This window comes from Lampris incognitus, chromosome 10 (genome assembly GCF_029633865.1).
Source record: "Lampris incognitus isolate fLamInc1 chromosome 10, fLamInc1.hap2, whole genome shotgun sequence".
NCBI classification, from domain to species: domain Eukaryota; kingdom Metazoa; phylum Chordata; class Actinopteri; order Lampriformes; family Lampridae; genus Lampris; species Lampris incognitus.
The window spans coordinates 11,127,385-11,148,037 of record NC_079220.1 but is presented as its reverse complement, the minus strand read 5'-3'; the positions used below and the strand labels follow the sequence as shown (position 1 = coordinate 11,148,037).

Below are 20,653 nucleotides of genomic sequence, written 5' to 3'. Positions count from 1 at the left end.
TTGTTGGTGTGTTAAATGTTTGGCTCTTGAAGTCAGGTTTTTCTATTAGCCACGCAGTAGTAATGGCTAAAAGTAAAGCTATAAAGTAAAACTTAAAGTTAGTCCAGAAAGTCTCTCTCTCTCTCTAAATGAATTACAAATGTCTGAATATTTTTCACATTGTAAACGGTATGTTGATGTTAAGATGCACATGAATGAGCGTCATCAGAACTTTGCAACACAGCTGACAATGTGCCCAGCAGCGCTCAGGCCCAACGAGAAGAACACAAACACCTTAGGGGAGCTTTAAAAACCTGCGGCTACCCCAGTTGGACCTTTGTGAAAACTGCAACACGTTCCAAAAAGACCAACCGGGTGAGCGATGAGGAGAAAAGGAACAGAAGGAATAGCACAGTCATCCCGTATGTTTCTGGGGTCTCCAAGAAACTCAGGAGAATTTTCAACAAACACCGCATCCCGGTATACTTCAAACCCAGCAACACACTCCGACAAAGACTGGTTCATCCCAAAGACTGTGTACCACACACCCAAAAAAGCAGTCTGGTGTATGCTGTACAGTGCAATGAGGATTGCACTGACCTATACATAGGAGAAACCAAACAACCACTACACAAACGGATGGCCCAACACAGAAGACCAAACCCCTCAGGACAAGACTCAGCAGTCTATCTACACCTAAAGGAGAAGACACACTCCTTCGAGGACAGCAACGTACACATTTTGGACAGGGAAGATAGATGGTTTGAAAGAGGGGTGAAGGAAGCCATCTATGCAAAACTGGAAAAACCATCCCTCAACAGAGGCCTGCGACACCACCTATCTCCCACTTACAATGCCGTCCTTTCATCTCTACCCAGGAGACTCAAGAAGCCTAGCCTCCAAGAACAACAGTCGGTCACTAACGGCTCCGACGACTCTCATGACCACTGAATAATGAAGTCGAAACTAACACCCCCAACCACCGTCGCTGCTAAACAAATGCAAATCAATAGCTCCGATGGCGAGCGCCGCGGCCAAACATCGGTACACAAAAGAGCCGCTCATATCTATGGCTCTGTTAGCGACGGGCGTTGGTAAACATCGGATCACAAAGAGCCACGCATATCAATAGCTCTGACAACGACTCCTAGAGGATAAATTCTGAGTCTCATCACCAGCCAGTCAGACTAGCTTGGTCTAGTCAGAAAGGCACGAACTGAGGGGGCCTCTTGGATGAGGGGCGAAACGTCTTCACCAGTTGCACTCGATTCAACTCCTTTGGATACACATGCATAAAATATCTTTTAAATTCTCAGTATTTTATTGCAAATTCTACAATTGTTATCAAAGATAAACAACATGGCAAATGGAAATAAAAGTAAAGATAATTGAACAGCTCATCTCTTGAAATAAATTGATCCTATAATGTATCATTGATAATCATCACAGTATACAAAAAAGCCCAAATGTAAAACGTATGTAAAATTACAGGAAATGGCTTGCTTGGGGGGGGGGACTTCTCATAGCCCCTTCCCCAGGTCCGATTTTGCCCCCCCCCACACGCCCCCCTAAAGCTCTGATCCTAGCATCGCCCCTGAAACCAACGTGTGCATTAATGGATAGTATGAATCTACATAATACTGCAAAATGGGGTTATTTGCATGTATCATACTGACTATAAAACGCAACACCCCCGGTGGAAAAAAGGAAGTTATGAACAACCAAAAATGCAGGGTCATTGGCTTTCGGAGTAAAATGTGGACTATTAAATTCGACACAGGGGCATCTGTCAATTCCAAGGAATTTGTTTATAGAACACGATACTGCGACAAAAAATGTACGCGGAAAGGAGCTTGGTGCAGGCCTTAAGGCAAGACCAAAAGGCAAGCCTTTTGCAGCAAATTGCTGTCCCCAGTTTTCAGCCCAGTCATTGCTGGAGCGCCCATTGATCAACCATATACAGTTTAATTAAACAACCATATGAAAGCAGAAGATCCAGAGTTTAGGTTAAAAAGTGTTTCCGAGCTCAGTTAATGGCAAGAATGATATAGAACCAACTTGTCTTTCTCTTTCTAACTGGACCCTCTCTAGACTCCACATCGGTGTTTAAATAGTTGAGTGCCCGAATGCGATCGCATACAAACAGGTGAAGAAACAGCAAAAGAAAAACAACTCTCAAACAATATGTAAGCAAAAAAAAGAAAAGAAAAAAATAGACCAAGCGTCTAGAAGTCACCATGTCACATAAACGTGCACACTTGCTTGATCATGGTGAATCTAAAGGATTCATGGGCACTATCATGTTACATAAATGAGTACTAGGGGGGAAATAAAGTAAAACTTGTCAAGAAATAAGTTAAGAAACATTATCTAACTATCACAACGAGAGAAAAAGAAGTTACAACGGGAGCAGAAATATGAGCTATAGTCACGCCCCGAATCTTCACGCCCCTGAAAAGCAGCCAATCAGCGATGAGGTTTTCTGTCGGCGCAGGCGGCGGAGCCGCTGAAGCGTCATCATAAGTAAGCCATCATGAGTGATGATGAAATGACGAAAACAAAATAAATTTCTCCACAGTGGCGTATGTTAACGTGAAATGTTGGCACTTCGGCGAAATATAAAAATAGTACACCTTAGCGGCTAGGTTATACGAGAGATCATTGCTCTGTCGGTGGATCGTTCAAGAATGACGGCACACTCAATATGGCGACTCTTCCTTGACGTCTTTGGTCTTCCGTTACGTGGTGACGTAGGCGCCTCCGGTTTGACGTTCCGTCAACCTGAGAGGCAGAGGTGACGGCCAGAGCGCAGTTTTATTAGGCGATCAACAAAGGTAAAGAATTTTTTACATGAACTTTTTTTAAATTTTTTTTTTACATGAACTATTACGTTCAAATTACAGCGTTCATACAATGTGTCGTTATGGTAGTCAAGGCATTACACCGTCCACGACACAAATGTGTGTGTGTGTCTGTGAGCCGACGTTACTTAACTGGAACTAGCTAACAGGCCAGCACCAGTTGGCACTGTTTTTATCAAGGTTTGTAACAAGTCTACTTAACTGGCAGACACATGGAAAGTGAAGCCCATACGTGGAGATTCTCTTCACGGCATCTTCTGAATTTTCTAAATCGTTATCTTAACGAGTGAGGTGCTAAGACGTATTAAAGTCGTCGTATTCTTTTGTCTGAATGCCTCACAGGCGACACTTCTTTCCCTTTAACGTTGCCTTGTGGCTACATTATTGCAAACGTGGCACAATTGACCTGTCTCTCATTATCGTCCCTCAAAAGGTCCCGATCATGGCATTGAGAAGCGCTGCATGCCGTTTGTTGGTCAACCCCCAAAGATGTGCCATCATCTCGGCAGCCAGAGCACAGGGAACTGCTGCACCTGCTACATTGGGTATCAGCAACTAAGTATTACCTATCATGGGTCTAACCATAAACACCATGTTTTGTATCAAATTTTGATAAACTGTATTAACCACAATTCCAATAATTTTATTGCACATTTTACACCATGAATGAAACGGTGCACACCTCTAACAAGTGACCAAGTTCTTGGCTGTGTCCCCCACAGATGCAGAAAAGCTTCAGCAGACACCCAAAGCACGTAAGTGTTGGCATGGACCGCTAACTTGTGAAGTAACACTGCTAAGGGATATTTTAAAAGTGAAATGCATGCTTAAAACAGTTATGAATTATTGTCTGATAGTTTCTAAAATACATTTGTGCCAGCCAAAGTCCAGTTCAACTGGCGCGATGGCCTGGATCTGGATGGTCAGCTTACTGAGGAGGAGGTAATGATCAGGGATTCCTTCCGCACCTACTGCCAAGAGAAACTCATGCCTCGTATCCTAATCGCAAACAGAAATGAAGGTAAGATGGTATAAGAGACTCATAAGCATCATCTCGTATTAATAATGAAGGCAGGGTTCAAATCCAGTTCTGGGTTTTGGGAGTCCACTATGTACCTTTGGTCTTCAAAGTCTGGATTTAGGATATAAGATGCTTTTACTTAAGAAGGTACTCAGTTTTAGCAGTTCTACATGTCACCCTTAAAGGCATAGTCACAAGTTCTACACAGGATTTCCTCATCATTATTACATAATATCAAATTCGCCAATTTCTAGCACGTATCATTTTTATTTTTGTGATTTTATCATGACTGACAGGTATTGGTGTTTATTTTTCTTCCAGTGTTCCACAGAGACATTGTGTCAGAGATGGGAAAGCTGGGTGTTCTTGGTCCAACCATCAAAGGTGAGTCTGGTCTGAGCCAGTGTTAAAGCCTGTTATAGCCATCTCTTTCTGTTTTAACAAGTGCTACGTTATAGTGTCAAGGCCACATGTTTCATAGTCTGTGTCCTACCCAAGTAGAACACTGTACAAATATGTTTCTTTAATGGTTTGTTATTATAGACTACAAAGTTTAAATGTCATTTTCTTTGGAATCATTCTTCTGGAATGGACTTTGATCTTTTTCACACTATTGGCTAAAGAGTTGTTTATTTTTTTGTATACTTTGCCAAAATGTATTGAATCAGAACCCGTGATATTTCACTTGTGCCACTTTTTTTTTTTCTGCTGACACTAAATGTTTCTTCTTGTTCTCTTTTTGATATAAAGGCTATGGTTGTGCTGGAACAAGTTATGTGGCCTATGGCTTGATTGCCAGAGAGGTAGAGAGAGTGGACAGTGGCTATCGCTCTGTCATGAGCGTGCAGTCTTCACTGGTCATGCACCCCATCAACGCCTACGGCACAGAGGAGCAGAAGGAAAAATATCTCCCCAGGCTAGGTAAGGAGAAAAGAGGAGGAAAACACAAAAACATAAATTATGTCATTGAGATGACAATTGAGTCCACTGATAATCATTGTAAGCGTGTACTTTTTGTATAGGTGGTTACACGTTTTTTGGGGTTTTTTTTGGATTTTTTTTCTCCCCAATTGTATCCGGCCAATTACCCCACTCTTCCGCGCCATCCCGTTCGCTGCTCCACCCCCTCTGCCTATCCGGGGAGGGCTGCAGACTACCACGTCTCCTTCGATACATGTGGAATCGCCAGCTGCTTCTTTTCACCTGACAGTGAGGTGTTTTGCCAGAAGGATGTAGCGCATGGGAGGATCACGCTATTCCCCCCAGTTCCCCCTCCACCCGAACAGGCGCCCCGACTGACTCGAGGAGGCGCTAGTGCAGCGACCAGGACACATACCCACATCCGGCTGCTCAGCCGCAGACAAGTCCAATTATGTTTGTAGGGCCTCCCAGCCAAGCCAGAGATAACGGGGATTTGAGCCGCATGATCCCCGTGTTGGTAGGCAACGGAATAGATCACCACACTACCCCGACGCCCAATAATCAGACACCATTGATAATCAAATACCATATTGGCTTCAACCTTACACATGATAAATAAAATCTAGACAAAACATAGCAAGGACTTTAACAGAGGTCAGGTGCCCTACTCTTAAGTATATCTGTAAGAGAGCCAAACTTATTCAAGTATTTTAATCATATGAACCCATAATCAACTATGGTGTTTTTCTTTTTCATTTAAGATTAATTTATCTTGGGCGTCTGGGTGGCATGGCAGTCTATTCCGTTGCCTACCAACACGGGGATCACTGTTTGAAATCCCCATGTTACTTCCGCCTTGGTTGGGCATCCCTGCAGACACAATTGGCCATGTCTGCGAGTGGGAAGCCAGATGTGGGTATGTGTCCTGGTCGCTGCACTAGTGCCTGCTCTGGTCGGTCGGGGTGCCTGTTCAGGGGGGAGGGGGAACTGGGGGGAATAGCATGATCCTCCCACATGCTATGTCCCCTGGCGAAACTCCTCACTGTCAGGTGAAAAGAAGCGGCTGGCAACTCCACATGTATCGGAAGAGGCATGTGGTAGTCTGCAGCCCTCTCCGTATTGGCAGAGGGGGTGGAGCAGCGACCAGGACGGCTTGGCAGAGTGGGGTAATTGGCCAAGTACAATTGGGGAGAAAAAGGGGGTGGGAGGGGGGATTTAAAAAAAATTACTTTATCTTGACATTATCATCACCACTCAATCCCTTCATCTTCTAGCCAGTGGAGAGATCCTGGGTTGTTTTGGGTTGACGGAGCCCAACCATGGCAGTGACCCCAGCAGTATGGAAACCAGAGCCAAGTACAATCCATCCAGCCGCACCTACACTCTGACTGGCTCAAAGACCTGGTGAGCAGATTAGGATCAGCGGTTGAGGTAGTAGACATATTGATAGTAGATTTGGATTCTGTAGAAGGCATCCTTAAAAAGCATCTCATTACAAGAAAGAGGTGCTTTTGATATTAAGTTTTACCTTTTTTGGCCTCCAAGAATATGTCACTTTGTTCATAACCTTCCATAGCAGTAATGATAAAATAAGTACTGGCTGTACACTTTATGAAATTACCTCTTTCCACAGCAAAGAGCTGTATTGATTTGTGATACATTAGAAGCAACGAGAAATGTCCTTTGCTAACAATTTTGTTCTTCCCTATAAATGCCCGATGGTTTGTATTACAGATGTGAACTAGAATTTTGGTGACCGTTTTCATAATCCCTGACAATACATTTTTCAGACCTTGAAAGCTTGACATCTGCAAAAGGACATAGAATTATGAATAAGGTTATTTGGTAAGCACTGTTGCATAGGATGTAATATATATGGGTGTGTGCCTGCGCCTGTGTCGTATTTCTTTTATCCCTGGATTATGATATTTCAAGGTAGACAGTCTGGATGTGGTATGTAAGCAGATTCGTAAGACTTTGAACTGATTCAAGGGAACGTTGTGAATTTGATTTGGATTAACAGTAATAAATTACTACAGTAGTTCAATCAAGTATCACTGTAGCTGTAAATATTTTTAACAATAATCATAATTTTTACATTTATACTTGTTGCCAGTAAATCAGCAGACTTACATGCCGTTCCCCTTGTGGTTTTAGTCCATGGACGTCACCGATATTTAAATTCAGGTTTATTGATTTCCATTGATTCTGGTCACGTGTAGGGAACACTCCAGTGTAAAGTGCAGTTAAGACTTGCAGGTTACATAACCACTGAAAAATCTTTTTTTTTTATCGTTTATTTAGATTATTTTATTTTGTAGATTTTCTTTTTAGTTTTTTTTATGCCACTGGATTGATCAGTAGGGTTTTTTTTGGGGGGTTGTGCTTTTTTGTAGTATAATTTCTGTTTTAAGGTCAAGGTTGTCATTGTAAGCCAGGAAGCTACAGGACTGGTAAACATGCCATGGTCGTCCACATGTTGGAGCCTTCTAACAGTTGAATTACCAAATTGGTTACCCACCTGAGTCTGTGGGGGGAAAGAAGGTTGTTGTGATCTTTAGCACAAGTCCCCAAACCTGCTGTTTTCTTTACTTAATTGTCACACTCTCTGTTCTGTGTTTAGCTCTCTTGTGGTAACACTTGACAGTTGTGACGTTGCATGAATACAAACCCCTTCCTATTCATGGATTCATTTTACTGCTCAACTTTTCAGGATCACCAATTCCCCAGTAGCAGACATCGCTATAGTCTGGGCCAAATGTGATGATGGGCAGATTCGAGGTTTCATCCTGGAGCGTGGCATGAATGGACTCTCCACACCCAAGATCGAGGGCAAGTTCTCACTGAGGGCATCCTCCACCGGTATGATCCTTATGGATGAGGTGGTGGTGCCAGAAGAGAACCTAATGCCCAAAGTGTCTGGTCTAGGGGTGAGTAGATTGGAGACTTTGAATATTGTTGTAGTGTGTCTTTTGTAAGATGACGTTATCGCTACTTTCCTTTATACAATTTATATCGCCTTCACAGCTTTTACATGAAATGTAGTCTCACCCTTTTGTTTATCAGGCACAGAGTGGATTGCAAATGTGGTTATGTGATCAGATATTTGTAAATATATGCTATAGTACGCAAAGTAAGGAGCTGCTGTTCATTACGCTGCTTTGTCTGCCCCCAGGGACCCTTTGGCTGCTTAAACAATGCGCGGTATGGTATCGCATGGGGTGCCCTGGGGGCTGCAGAGTTCTGCTTCCATGCTGCACGTCAGTACACACTAGACAGGTGAGTTGTCAGCATTGATTCTCATAAATTTTTCTTACCCGAGTTGCTGAGTGGGTTTCAGGAGGTTTGGTAATCATTTTTTCTTGGCTATGTTCAAACAGTTCTGTTACTAACTTAGTATAATGAGAATCTGATCAATAGAAACTGTGCAGTTTTGGATGGACACTATGATTTTATAAATGTTACTTTTACTGATTAGTTCGTGTACATTTAATTGATTTTGTGTTCATGATTTTTCTCTAAACCAGAATCCAGTTCGGTGTGCCACTGGCCAGGAATCAGCTGATGCAAAAGAAGATGGCAGACATGTTGACAGAGATCACCATCGGCCTGCAGTCGTGCCTGCGACTGGGAAGACTCATCGATGAAAAGAAGTAGGTTAAGTGGATGGAGAGAGTATAACTGAAATGTGTGAGGGATCTCTTAGAGGAACTTCTGTTGTCTTATTTTGAGACTATATCAAAGTGCGCATGAGAACATTAAGTCAGAAGGGAGGAGCAAAGGAGAATTTTCCCTATTTGGTGTCAGGAGTACTTCAAAAATAAAAGTTTAAATATTTGGTTATAAAATGTCAATGACCTGAAAGAGGGGTGACACTCGAGAGAACCTTTGTCCCAGAGGAGCAGATCCATCAGAGTATATACATTAGCCGATAGCCCTATGCCATGGAGATAGATGACACTCCTTCATTTATTAATCATCCATCCATTATCCAAACCACTTATCCTGCTCTCAGGGTCGCGGGGATGCTGGAGCCTATCCCACCAGTCATTGGGCGGCAGGCAGAGAGACACCCTGGACAGGCCGCCAGGCCATCACTGTTTGAACCACTTGAATATCTTCTTTCGGCATCATCAGCTATGATGTTGGCCACCGAAAAACATGCTCAACAACTGTCCACCATTCCTTCATGTTGTTAAGCATATTTTGGGTTTTCAGTAAAAAATAGACAGTGTCTTACCATTGCCTGCTGCCCGCAGTACAGGAGACCAGATACTAGTTTCCAGCATGGCTCCTGTTGTCCTGAAGCTACTGTTGACCAGACGGTTTGGCTCGTCCGCCAGCTACAGGTACTACACAGTGTAGAGCAGGTCTATTTAAAGGCGACCTTCAAACGCCTTGCCACAGTGCCGTTATGGAGCCTTTGAAGCTTTTTATAGGTCCACCAATGCCACCCAATTGCCCACTGCGCCGTGGTAGCAACCACCGCTGTTGGTCTGCGACTGCTTATTCATCAGGTAAGCCTGCTTATTTCGCAACTGTCCTCCATATTTGAGGGAGCGTTCCACTATCCGGCACCTGTGGACGCGCTCCATAGCAGTACAGCTCTGCCAGACGCCCTTGAATATGTCGCACCAAAAATGATAACAGTTTTGGGCATGTTCAGAAAAGGTGGGTCAGAGAGCCTTCTGCAGATTTACAACAACGACAACAAGGTTGTGAATAGTGCCTTTCAAGGAAAGATAAAATCAAACAGGTTGAATCTGAAGAGTGAAAAGATCACACTGGTTGTGCATGAGGTCAGTGGAATGACAACTAAAGTAGCCACAATAATAATTAATAATATTAATACACTTTATCGATAGAGTGCTTTTCAAGGTACTCAAAGATGCTTTACATAAGTTAACTAAACATAAAAGCAACACACAAAAACATATAACACACATTAATCACACGTCTGTGAATGTTCTCATTCATCCAGGTCATGGTTATCCTTTGGATAACCATGACCTGATATATATGGCTCTGTTAGCGACGGGCGTTGTTAAACATCGGGACACAAAGAGCCATGCATATCAATAGCTCTGACAACGACTCCTAGAGGATAAATATCTGAGTCTCATCACCAGCCAGCTGACTAGCTTGGTCTAGTCAGAAAGGCACGAACTGAGGAAGCTTCTTGGATGAGAGGGGAAAGTTCTTTCACGGATATATACCAAGTCCAGTTGCACTTGATTCAACTCCTTTGGATTAATCACACACACTAAACATAATTCTGAAAAGATGAGTTTGATGAATGATGTGAACATGGACAGATCGGTGCAGTCACTGATGCGTTTGGGGAGGTAGTTCCAGAGGGAGAGAGGAGCTATGGAGAAGGCTGTCGCCCCAGGTACGGTGCTTGGTCCTGTGTGGTGGAGACAGGAGGGTGGTGTCAGAAGAGCGAAGGCAGCAGGAAGGAGTGTGGTAGTGGAGCAGGTCGATGAGGTAGGAGGGGCCTAGTTAGAAGGACTTTAGAGAAGGACTTTGAATTAGATCTGTTGTTGGACAGGGAGCCAGTGGAGGTTCTGGAGGACAGGGGTGATGTGGTCAGGGTCGCGGGAATGAGTGAGCAGGTGAGCAGCAGAGTTCTGGATGTACTGGAGTTTGTTTAGGACTTTGGATAGATGATGAGCCATAGAGAATGCTGTTGCAATAGTCAATTCTGGATTTGATGAAGGCATGGCTCAAAGTTTCGGCAGCAGAGGAGAGTGATGGGCGGAGACAAGCGATGTTTTTTTTAGATGGAAAAAAGCAGTTCTGCTGATTTAATTGATGTGGTGTTCAAAGCAGAGGTTGCTGATGTTTGGGGAGGGAGACAAAGTGGCGTTATAGCTGGTGTGGCAGAAGTTGTGAGTGGTTTTGGTAAGGGATTTGATTATGTTTGCATGAGTTCTCCAGCATCATGGCCCACACAAATTGACATCAGCCAAACTAATTTAAGAGTTAAATTGCCCTGGACCTTTGGAGCCATCATCTCATTTGCTGCACATCTTTCTCTCTCTCTCTCTCTGCATTTATCCATCAGAGCAGCCCCAGAGATGATATCTATGCTGAAGAGGAACAGTTGCGGTAAAGCCCTAGACATTGCCAGACAGGCCAGAGACATGCTCGGAGGAAACGGCATTTCTGATGAGTATCACATCATCCGTCATGTCATGAACCTGGAGGCTGTTAACACATATGAAGGTATGGAGGAAATGGTAAACCAGTACTGTTTAGGCTTGGTTAGAGAAGAGAATGTTTGCAAATGAGTTAAGCAAATATATGAAAGTATCAGACAGGTTTAAGTGCTGAAAGTGTTTTAAACTTATTTAAAAGGGACAGTTCACCCCAATATCAAAAACATGTTTTTACTCTTAGCTGTAGTGCTATTTATCCATCTAGATCATTTTGGTGCAAGTTGCCGGGATTTGGAGATATCACCCGTAGAGATGTCGTCTGCCTTCTGTCAAATACAATAGAACTGGATGGCACTCGGCTTGTGTTGCTCAAAGCACCAAAAAATACAATTGGAAAAACTCAACAGCAATGTCTCTTTCCAGAAATCATGACCCGGTTACTCAAGATAATCCACAGAGCTTGTTGTGAGCAGTTTCATGTAGGTGTAGTTCAGGCCAGGAAAATAGTTCCTTGGCAGACATCTTTGCAGCCGATATCTCCAAAACTCACATTTCGCAGCAAAACAATCTAGATTGATAAATAGCACTACAGGTAGGAGGAAAAATGTATTTTTGATTTTGGGGTGAACTATCCCTTTAAGGTCAGGAGATCAAATACAGACACGTATCATGTATGTAAGAAAAGAATTGTGTGTGTGGGCGTGTGTTTTGTTTGTGTAGTTACTTTTTCTGCCACCAGGTGTCAACACTGTATATAAAGTGTAAGCAATAGTTGGCTATAATATCTGGGATAATTTATATTTATAATTTCAGTTTTGACAAAATTGGTGTAAAGTGTTGCATTTTGATGAGCTAAAAACATACAATTGACTGCTGGTGTGTGCCATATTCCCTAATGTCCATATTGGACATTTGGGAATATGGCACAGCTACAGTTTGTAAAAGGGTTTTTTTCTCTTTAGGTTTGCCTATTCATCCTGAGCCATAACATCTATCTTCTTTTCCCAGGTACCCATGATATTCATGCCCTGATCTTGGGCAGAGCTATCACTGGAATGCAGTCCTTTACTGTGGATAAATAGACTTACTCAGTTACTGCTGTTCCTGCTCGAGGCAGACAACCACCGCCTAACGAGACCAAACATGTTGGTCTCCTGTCTACTGTAATAAGGCACAGTTTTCACATTACTTTGATGTGTTATCATCTGCGGAAGTGTTTTTTCTTCTTCTCTCAAGTTTGTCAAATATATATTTGAAGGTTTTATTTTGAGAGAGTCATTTTTTCAAAAGGAAGTCTGTCAATGAACTAATGAACTCTTGTGGAGTTTAATTGTTCTCCAGTTCTCAACCATAAAGATTACTATTTTTCTACTCCCTGATTCCATATCCACACAATGGTTGATTTTCAGCCTCCATTCTTCCAGTGTATAATTTGAAATAAAGCAGTTAAACAGTTTCACTATTGTCACAAAGTATAAACTGATGGTGTTGGATGAGGTCAAGACATTTTGGTGCGTTTTGAGTTTTTTTTGAGTTGTGCAGATTTGCTTGTTATTGTCAGCAGTGATACATAATTTTCTCTAACAATAATTACTGCGCAACACAACTGGATTGAAACGGAACTTCTAAAAATTAGCTAGGTTTTTATTCACTTCATCTGTGATTTTTTTTTTTTCCCATCTGATAATCGAAGACCCTCTGGTAAATGTAATTAGGGACACCACCATCAATACCGTTTGCACTTAACTGACTAATTCTGGTGATATCAGCATTTAGCATGGTTTGTAAAAGGTCAAGGTTGTATATCTGAGCTTTTAATAAATACTGCTTATTTAAGTAGTCAAAATGTGTTTTAACGATTATTTACCTTAGCATTGGTTTGATAAACATCATGCAATCCAATCAGCACCTGAAGTGAAAGGAACATTTCCCTCAAATTATTCTAAAAAACAGAAAGGACTGACAATTCCCTATTCTGTATGAAACTACAATCGGTCATAAACTTTAGTCTAATCTGCATCCAGCACTTTGTCCAGACATTCTGAGCAGGCCTAGTACACCTGTCTCTTTTCCCATCACATCCATCCTACTGTAGTGCTACCCCCAATCACAACCTTGTTATAGACCGTTTTCATGCAGTGTTCCCCATCACATCTCACTAGGGGTCAATCTGGTCTTTTCTCATCAAACTGCAACATTTTGTCTCGCTGTATAAAACACACACTAGGTTAAGATTTGAATATAATTTAATCCTCATTTTACTGCAACACAGCTAGACCTTTGCTACTAATCGCAACCCCCCGCCATATGACTGTTAAGCTTTGATGCACATTTGTACTAAAGTAAATAAAAATAACAAAAGCTTATATTACTATCTGTTGATGTTTCACTATTATGAAAAGATCGAAAGAGCAGCAGGAATCAAATATCGCAAAAAAAGGGCTTTTGTAGTTAATGCTTTAATAACCCAACATCTCTAATTGTAATGCCAAATGTCTTATCAAAATGTCAAAAAGGTAACAGCGAGGGCCAAACGGGGCCACAATGATGAGTCAGAATGAAAAACCATTCTATGAACAAAGTTAATGTCAATATTGTCAGATTTGCTTGAAGCGTAACAGTTTTCATGTGGTTCTGATATTCAACTAATGCCATTGCACATACTCATATACATTACAAGCTGAGAGTCCAACTGACACTCTCTTATCTACACAAAGATGGCAAAAACATATAATGCACATATAATAATAAGCACTTCCAACAAGCTGGATCATCAGTTATCGCAGAAAGGCTTATAATAGCCGATTCCCTCTCTCTTCTAGTATCTCTCTGATTGCCCTGGTGTCTGCAGTAAGCCTGTGTTGATAGCCAATAGGGTCTGACTGACTCCCTGCAGCTCTGAGCTGAGCTGGCTGCTCCTCTCCAGCACCTCAGACAACTCCTGTAGACTTGCCTCCATCTCGTGACCATGTTCCTCGTAGCTCGTGAACAGCTGATCTTTCACCTGCTGGCACGCCTCGCTCACCTAGCGGAGTTTTAGGGTTTTGTATGGGCAATGGGGGACACACACACACACACACACACACACACACACACACACACACACACACACACACACACACACACACACACACAGTGACAGTTTTATTTGTTGTGTACTACACATTTTGTTCACAAACGCTGCCTTCGAAGGGGTCTCAGTATCAGCAGAGATCCCACCCACCCCAACCATGGATTGTTCTCCCCCCCTACACTCTGGGAGGTGCTACAGGAGCCTCAGAGCCCACACTACCAGGCTCAAAAACAGCTTCTTTCCCCAAGCTGTTGCCCACCTGAACCTGGCTACCCACTGAATGTCTGTGGATGTTTTTAAATATTTTTGTACTCGTGCTCTTTCTTAACTTATTTTTAGCTTTTGGTCTTCATCTGTTTATATCTTATACTGTGTTTGTCTGTGTCTGTCTTGCAGCCCTTATTTCATTTTTAACATGTGCCTGCACATTGTTTTTAATGACAATAAATTAATTGAATTGTTCAGCCAACTATAAGGAATGTCTAAAATTTCAAAATGTCTTGATGCATGTTCAACAATCCAGGTGTAGAAATCCCAGGAAGTTGAATCAGTTCACCTGGACACAAAGTTTAATTGGAGAACTTTGTGTTCAGGTAAACTGATTCAAATTTCTGGGGTTTGAAATTCAAGTTAGTATCTTCAATGAGTAATTGCAGTAGATAATTGTACCGTCAGTCTCATCACAACCACCTCCAATACCTTGCTCAATAGTTTGCTTTCAAAAGTATTGATAATTTCTTGATCCTTATCACGGTTTTGGGGAATCCTGTCGATGAGGTCCTGGGCTTTTTTTTCAATCTCCTTTATCTTTGAGCTGAAAGGGAAGGAGGTGCATCCGGTCTCAGAAGTCTCTCCAAATGGAGTCTCACCTCCGAGGCACTGACCTCCCTCTGTGATAGTGGAGATGTCCAGCACGGCACCCGAGTCCTCACTACTAAGAGGAGAAGAAATAACTCGAGTATAACACAGCTGTGGAGACATTTAGGTGGGTGCAGCGTGAGACTGGCCAACAATTCATTGTGGTCTATCGTCTTTCAGATACTGTCCCATCCTAATACAATTTTGTTCTCTAAAATAATCTATTACATAAACTCACAAAATGAGGTTTAAATATTTGAGGGACTATTATTTTAAAAACTAGATTTGGTTTAGTGTTGTAATTGACTTGACGTTACCAAACAGTTCAATGTGATGAGACTCGGTTGGGTTCTTAAATATAGTATTTTTGGATACATTAGCAGATATGATTTTATATATATATATATATATATATACTACCGTTCAAAAGTTTGGGATCACCCAAACAATTTTGTGTTTTCCATGAAAAGTCACACTTATTCACCACCATATGTTGTGAAATGAATAGAAAATAGAGTCAAGACATTGACAAGGTTAGAAATAATGATTTGTATTTGAAATAAGATTTTTTTTTACATCAAACTTTGCTTTCGTCAAAGAATCCTCCATTTGCAGCAATTACAGCATTGCAGACCTTTGGCATTCTAGCTGTTAATTTGTTGAGGTAATCTGGAGAAATTGCACCCCACGCTTCCAGAAGCAGCTCCCACAAGTTGGATTGGTTGGATGGGCACTTCTTTGAGCAGATTGAGTTTCTGGAGCATCACATTTGTGGGGTCAATTAAACGCTCAAAATGGCCAGAAAAAGAGAACTTTCATCTGAAACTCGACAGTCTATTCTTGTTCTTAGAAATGAAGGCTATTCCATGCGAGAAATTGCTAAGAAATTGAAGATTTCCTACACCGGTGTGTACTACTCCCTTCAGAGGACAGCACAAACAGGCTCTAACCAGAGTAGAAAAAGAAGTGGGAGGCCGCGTTGCACAACTGAGCAAGAAGATAAGTACATTAGAGTCTCTAGTTTGAGAAACAGACGCCTCACAGGTCCCCAACTGGCATCTTCATTAAATAGTACCTGTTAGAGCCTGTTTGTGCTGTCCTCTGAAGGGAGTAGTACACACCGGTGTAGGAAATCTTCAATTTCTTAGCAATTTCTCGCATGGAATAGCCTTCATTTCTAAGAACAAGAATAGACTGTCGAGTTTCAGATGAAAGTTCTCTTTTTCTGGCCATTTTGAGCGTTTAATTGACCCCACAAATGTGATGCTCCAGAAACTCAATCTGCTCAAAGAAGTGCCCATCCAACCAATCCAACTTGTGGGAGCTGCTTCTGGAAGCGTGGGGTGCAATTTCTCCAGATTACCTCAACAAATTAACAGCTAGAATGCCAAAGGTCTGCAATGCTGTAATTGCTGCAAATGGAGGATTCTTTGACGAAAGCAAAGTTTGATGTAAAAAAAATCTTATTTCAAATACAAATCATTATTTCTAACCTTGTCAATGTCTTGACTCTATTTTCTATTCATTTCACAACATATGGTGGTGAATAAGTGTGACTTTTCATGGAAAACACAAAATTGTTTGGGTGATCCAAAACTTTTGAACGGTAGTGTATATATATATATATATATATAACCCTAATGGGGAAGGGAGAGGTGCGACATTCAAAAACACGTGATCGCTAATGGAGGTGCGACATTCAAAAATCATGTGATCGCTAATGGTCCAATGGGGTGGTATTTGTCTATTGGCGTGATTTATTTATAATTACAAAATAGGTGCTTATATCTATGTCTGCAACTGCTGGCCAATTCATTCCTGTTATTCAATGTGGACATTTCTGGTTTGCAAATGATAAAATATTTTTCAGTTAGACATAGCTTGCACATTTTACTATATGCCCTGTTCTTTGACAGGATTTTCCAGGTGGTTGAATAATTAATGTTTCTGTCCGCCTGTATCGAATTATTAGTTACAGCTGCATGCCTAACATTCAACAAATATCGTCCCACAACACAAGAATCATGAACAAATCAATGACACCTTCGTCACAATCAGACTCCCCCAACTGCAACTGCCGTGTGAACGAGTCATGCCCCCTCGAAAGAAAATGCCAGACGAAAGGAGTCATCTACCAAGCTACGGGGACGAGCGATGACAACGGTAAACTAAAGACACACGTCGGTCTCAGAGGGAACATTCAAAAAGAGGTTTAACACACACGTGTAACTTTAGAAACAACCATTTAAAGAATTACATCTTTAAGCCGTTATATTTGGTCATTGGCAGACAAACAATTATTCAACCACCTGGAAAATCCTCTCAAAGAACAAAACATATTAAACCAGTAGTAAAATGTGCAACCTATATCTAACTGAAAAATATTTTATCATTTGAAAACCAGAAACATCCACATTGAATAACAGCAATGAATTGGCCAGCAGTTGCAGACATAGATATAAGCACCTATTTTGTAACTGTAAATAAATCATGCCAACAGACAAATACCAACCCCCCATTGGACCGTTAGCGATCACATATTTTTGAATGTCGCACCTCTCCCTTCCCCATTGGACGTTGTACACGTGATGTGTATGACGAGCCAGTAAATGGTATGTCCTTTCCCGAGATATATACAGTGCATCCGGAAAGTATTCACACCCCTTCACTTTCCCCACATTTTGTTATGTTACAGCCTTATTCCAAAATGGATTAAATCCCTTTTTTTCCTTCATCAATCTACATACAATACCCCATAGTGACAAAGCGAAAAAGGTTTTGTAGAAATTTTTGCAAATTTATTAAAAATAAAAAACTGAAATATTGCATGTACATAAGTATTCACACCCTTTACCCAGTACTTGGTTGAGGCACCCTTGGCAGCGATTACAGCCTCAAGTCTTCTTGGGTATGAAGCTACAAGCTTGGCACACCTATATTTGGGGTATTTCTCCCATTCTTCTCTGCAGATCCTCTCGAGCTCCGTAAGGTTAGATGGGGAGTGTCGCTGCACAGCTATTTTCAGGTCTTTCCAGAGATGTTCAATGGGGTTCAAGTCTGGGCTCTAGCTGGGCCACTCAAGGACATTCACAGACTTGTCCCGAAGCCACTCCTTCGTTGTCTTGGCTGTGTGCTTAGGGTCGTTGTCATGTTAAAAGGTAAACCTTCGCCCCAGTCTGAGGTCCTGAGCGCTCTGGAGCAGGTTTTCATCAAGGATCTCTCTGTACTTTGCTCCATTCATCTTTCCCTCGATCCTGACTAGTCTCCCAATTCCTGCCACTGAAAAACATCCCCACAGCATGATGCTGCCACCACCATGCTTCACTGTAGGTATGGTATTAGCAAGGTGATAAGAGGTGCCTGGTTTCCTCCAGACGTGGTGTTTGGCATTCAGGCCAAAGAGTTCAATCTTGGTTTCATCAGACCGGAGAATCTTGTTTCTCATGGTCTGAGAGTACTTTAGGTGCTTTCTGGCAAACTCCAAGCGGGCTGTCATGTGCCTTTTACTGAGCAGAGGCTTCCATCTGGCCACTCTACCATAAAGGCCTGATTGGTGGAGTGCTGCAGAGATGGTTGTCCTTCTGGAAGGTTCTCCCATCTCCCCAGAGGAACGCTGGAGCTCTGTCAGAGTGACCATTGGGTTCTTCGTCACCTCTCTGACCGAGGCCCTTCTCCCCCGATTGCTCAGTTTGGCTGGGCGGCCAGCTCTAGGAAGAGTCCTGGTGGATCCAAACTTCTTCCATTTACGAATGATGGAGACCACTGTGCTCTTCGGGACCTTCAAAGCTGTAGAATTTTTTTTGTACCCTTCCCCAGATCTGAGCCTCGATACAATCCTGTCTCGGAGGTCCACAGACAATTCCTTTGACTTCATGGCTTGGTTTCTGCTCTGACATGCACTGTCAACAGTGGGACCTTAAATAGACAGGTGTGTGCCTTTCCAAATCATGTCGATTCAATTGAATTTACTACGGGTGGACTCCAATCAAGATGTAGAATCATCTCAAGGATGATCAGTGGAAACACAATGAACCTGAGCTCCATTTTGAGTGTCATAGCAAAGGGTGTGAATACTTATGTACATGCAATATTTCAGTTTTTTATTTTTAATAAATTTGCAAAAATTTCTACAAAACCTTTTTCACTTTGTCATTACGGGGTATCGTATGTAGATTGGTGAGAAGAAAAAAAGAATTTAATCCATTTTGGAATAAGGCTGTAACAACAAAATATGGGGAAAGTGAAGGGGTGTGAATACTTTCCGGATGCACTGTGTATATATACACTACCGTTCAAAAGTTTGGGATCACCCAAACAATTTTGTGTTTTCCATGAAAAGTCACACTTATTCACCACCATATGTTGTGAAATGAATAGAAAATAGAGTCAAGACATTGACAAGGTTAGAAATAATGATTTGTATTTGAAATAAGATTTTTTTTTACATCAAACTTTGCTTTCGTCAAAGAATCCTCCATTTGCAGCAATTACAGCATTGCAGACCTTTGGCATTCTAGCTGTTAATTTGTTGAGGTAATCTGGAGAAATTGCACCCTACGCTTCCAGAAGCAGCTCCCACAAGTTGGATTGGTTGGATGGGCACTTCTTTGAGCAGATTGAGTTTCTGGAGCATCACATTTGTGGGGTCAATTAAACGCTCAAAATGGCCAGAAAAAGAGAACTTTCATCTGAAACTCGACAGTCTATTCTTGTTCTTAGAAATGAAGGCTATTCCATGCGAGAAATTGCTAAGAAATTGAAGATTTCCTACACCGGTGTGTACTACTCCCTTCAGAGGACAGCACAAACAGGCTCTAACCAGAGTAGAAAAAGAAGTGGGAGGCCGCGTTGCACAACTGAGCAAGAAGATAAGTACATTAGAGTCTCTAGTTTGAGAAACAGACGCCTCACAGGTCCCCAACTGGCATCTTCATTAAATAGTACCTGTTAGAGCCTGTTTGTGCTGTCCTCTGAAGGGAGTAGTACACACCGGTGTAGGAAATCTTCAATTTCTTAGCAATTTCTCGCATGGAATAGCCTTCATTTCTAAGAACAAGAATAGACTGTCGAGTTTCAGATGAAAGTTCTCTTTTTCTGGCCATTTTGAGCGTTTAATTGACCCCACAAATGTGATGCTCCAGAAACTCAATCTGCTCAAAGAAGTGCCCATCCAACCAATCCAACTTGTGGGAGCTGCTTCTGGAAGCGTGGGGTGCAATTTCTCCAGATTACCTCAACAAATTAACTGCTAGAATGCCAAAGGTCTGCAATGCTGTAATTGCTGCAAATGGAGGATTCTTTGACGAAAGCAAAGTTTGATGTAAAAAAAATCTTATTTCAAATACAAATCATTATTTCTAACCTTGTCAATGTCTTGACTCTATTTTCTATTCATTTCACAACATATGGTGGTGAATAAGTGTGACTTTTCATGGAAAACACGAAATTGGGTGATCCCAAACTTTTGAACGGTAGTGTATATCAACACGGATACAGGAAAAAAAGATTTTAATACATAGAAGTACAGGCATGTTTCATGCGTCTCGCACTCATCAGCTGCTAATGTTTTTTTCACAAAGAATCATACAGTTACGCTGCCCAGCGTCACGCCACTAATTTCGGTTGGACAGCGACCAAATCAGATGGGGAAACATTCAAATAACAGCCAATGGGGTAGGTAGTTATGATGCACAGCAACCAATGGAGGCGTAGAAAACATTACAACCAATGGGACTGGGGTTTGTTTTGAAAAGCATTCAGGGGCCAGGGCACTGTTGAA

General features: G+C 41.9%; 2 protein-coding genes across 2 annotated transcripts in view; one reads left to right on the top strand and one right to left on the bottom strand.

Annotated features, from left to right (window-relative positions):
* Window positions 1-2,748: 2,748 nt before the first annotated feature.
* Window positions 2,749-12,800, top strand: gcdhb (glutaryl-CoA dehydrogenase b). The gene is made up of 12 exons (XM_056288016.1): window positions 2,749-2,813; window positions 3,274-3,385; window positions 3,563-3,595; window positions 3,721-3,861; window positions 4,183-4,245; window positions 4,612-4,782; window positions 6,057-6,186; window positions 7,496-7,712; window positions 7,958-8,061; window positions 8,310-8,435; window positions 10,850-11,010; window positions 11,952-12,800. The coding sequence occupies exons 2-12, from the start codon at window positions 3,283-3,285 to the stop codon at window positions 12,023-12,025; spliced, it is 1,323 nt and encodes a 440-aa protein (XP_056143991.1). The 5' UTR covers window positions 2,749-2,813; window positions 3,274-3,282; the 3' UTR covers window positions 12,026-12,800.
* A 647-nt stretch (window positions 12,801-13,447) lies between these two features.
* Window positions 13,448-20,653, bottom strand: part of syce2 (synaptonemal complex central element protein 2) — an 8,480-nt gene continuing 1,274 nt past the window's right edge. Inside the window, exons 2-3 of the mRNA XM_056287691.1 lie at window positions 14,716-14,985; window positions 13,448-13,968 (exon numbers count right to left, since the gene is read on the bottom strand). Coding sequence (XP_056143666.1) covers window positions 13,762-13,968; window positions 14,716-14,985 — 477 coding nt within the window. The 3' untranslated portion in view covers window positions 13,448-13,761. The remainder of the gene's footprint in view (window positions 13,969-14,715; window positions 14,986-20,653) is intronic.

Coding starts and splice junctions, on each gene's coding strand:
- gcdhb (XM_056288016.1), top strand. CDS start 3,283: ATGGCATTGAGAAGCGCTGCATGCCGTTTGTTGGTCAACCCCCAAAGA. Junction 3,862..4,182: donor AATCGCAAACAGAAATGAAG/GTAAGATGGTAT, acceptor TTTTTCTTCCAG/TGTTCCACAGAGACATTGTG. Junction 6,187..7,495: donor CTGACTGGCTCAAAGACCTG/GTGAGCAGATTA, acceptor TCAACTTTTCAG/GATCACCAATTCCCCAGTAG.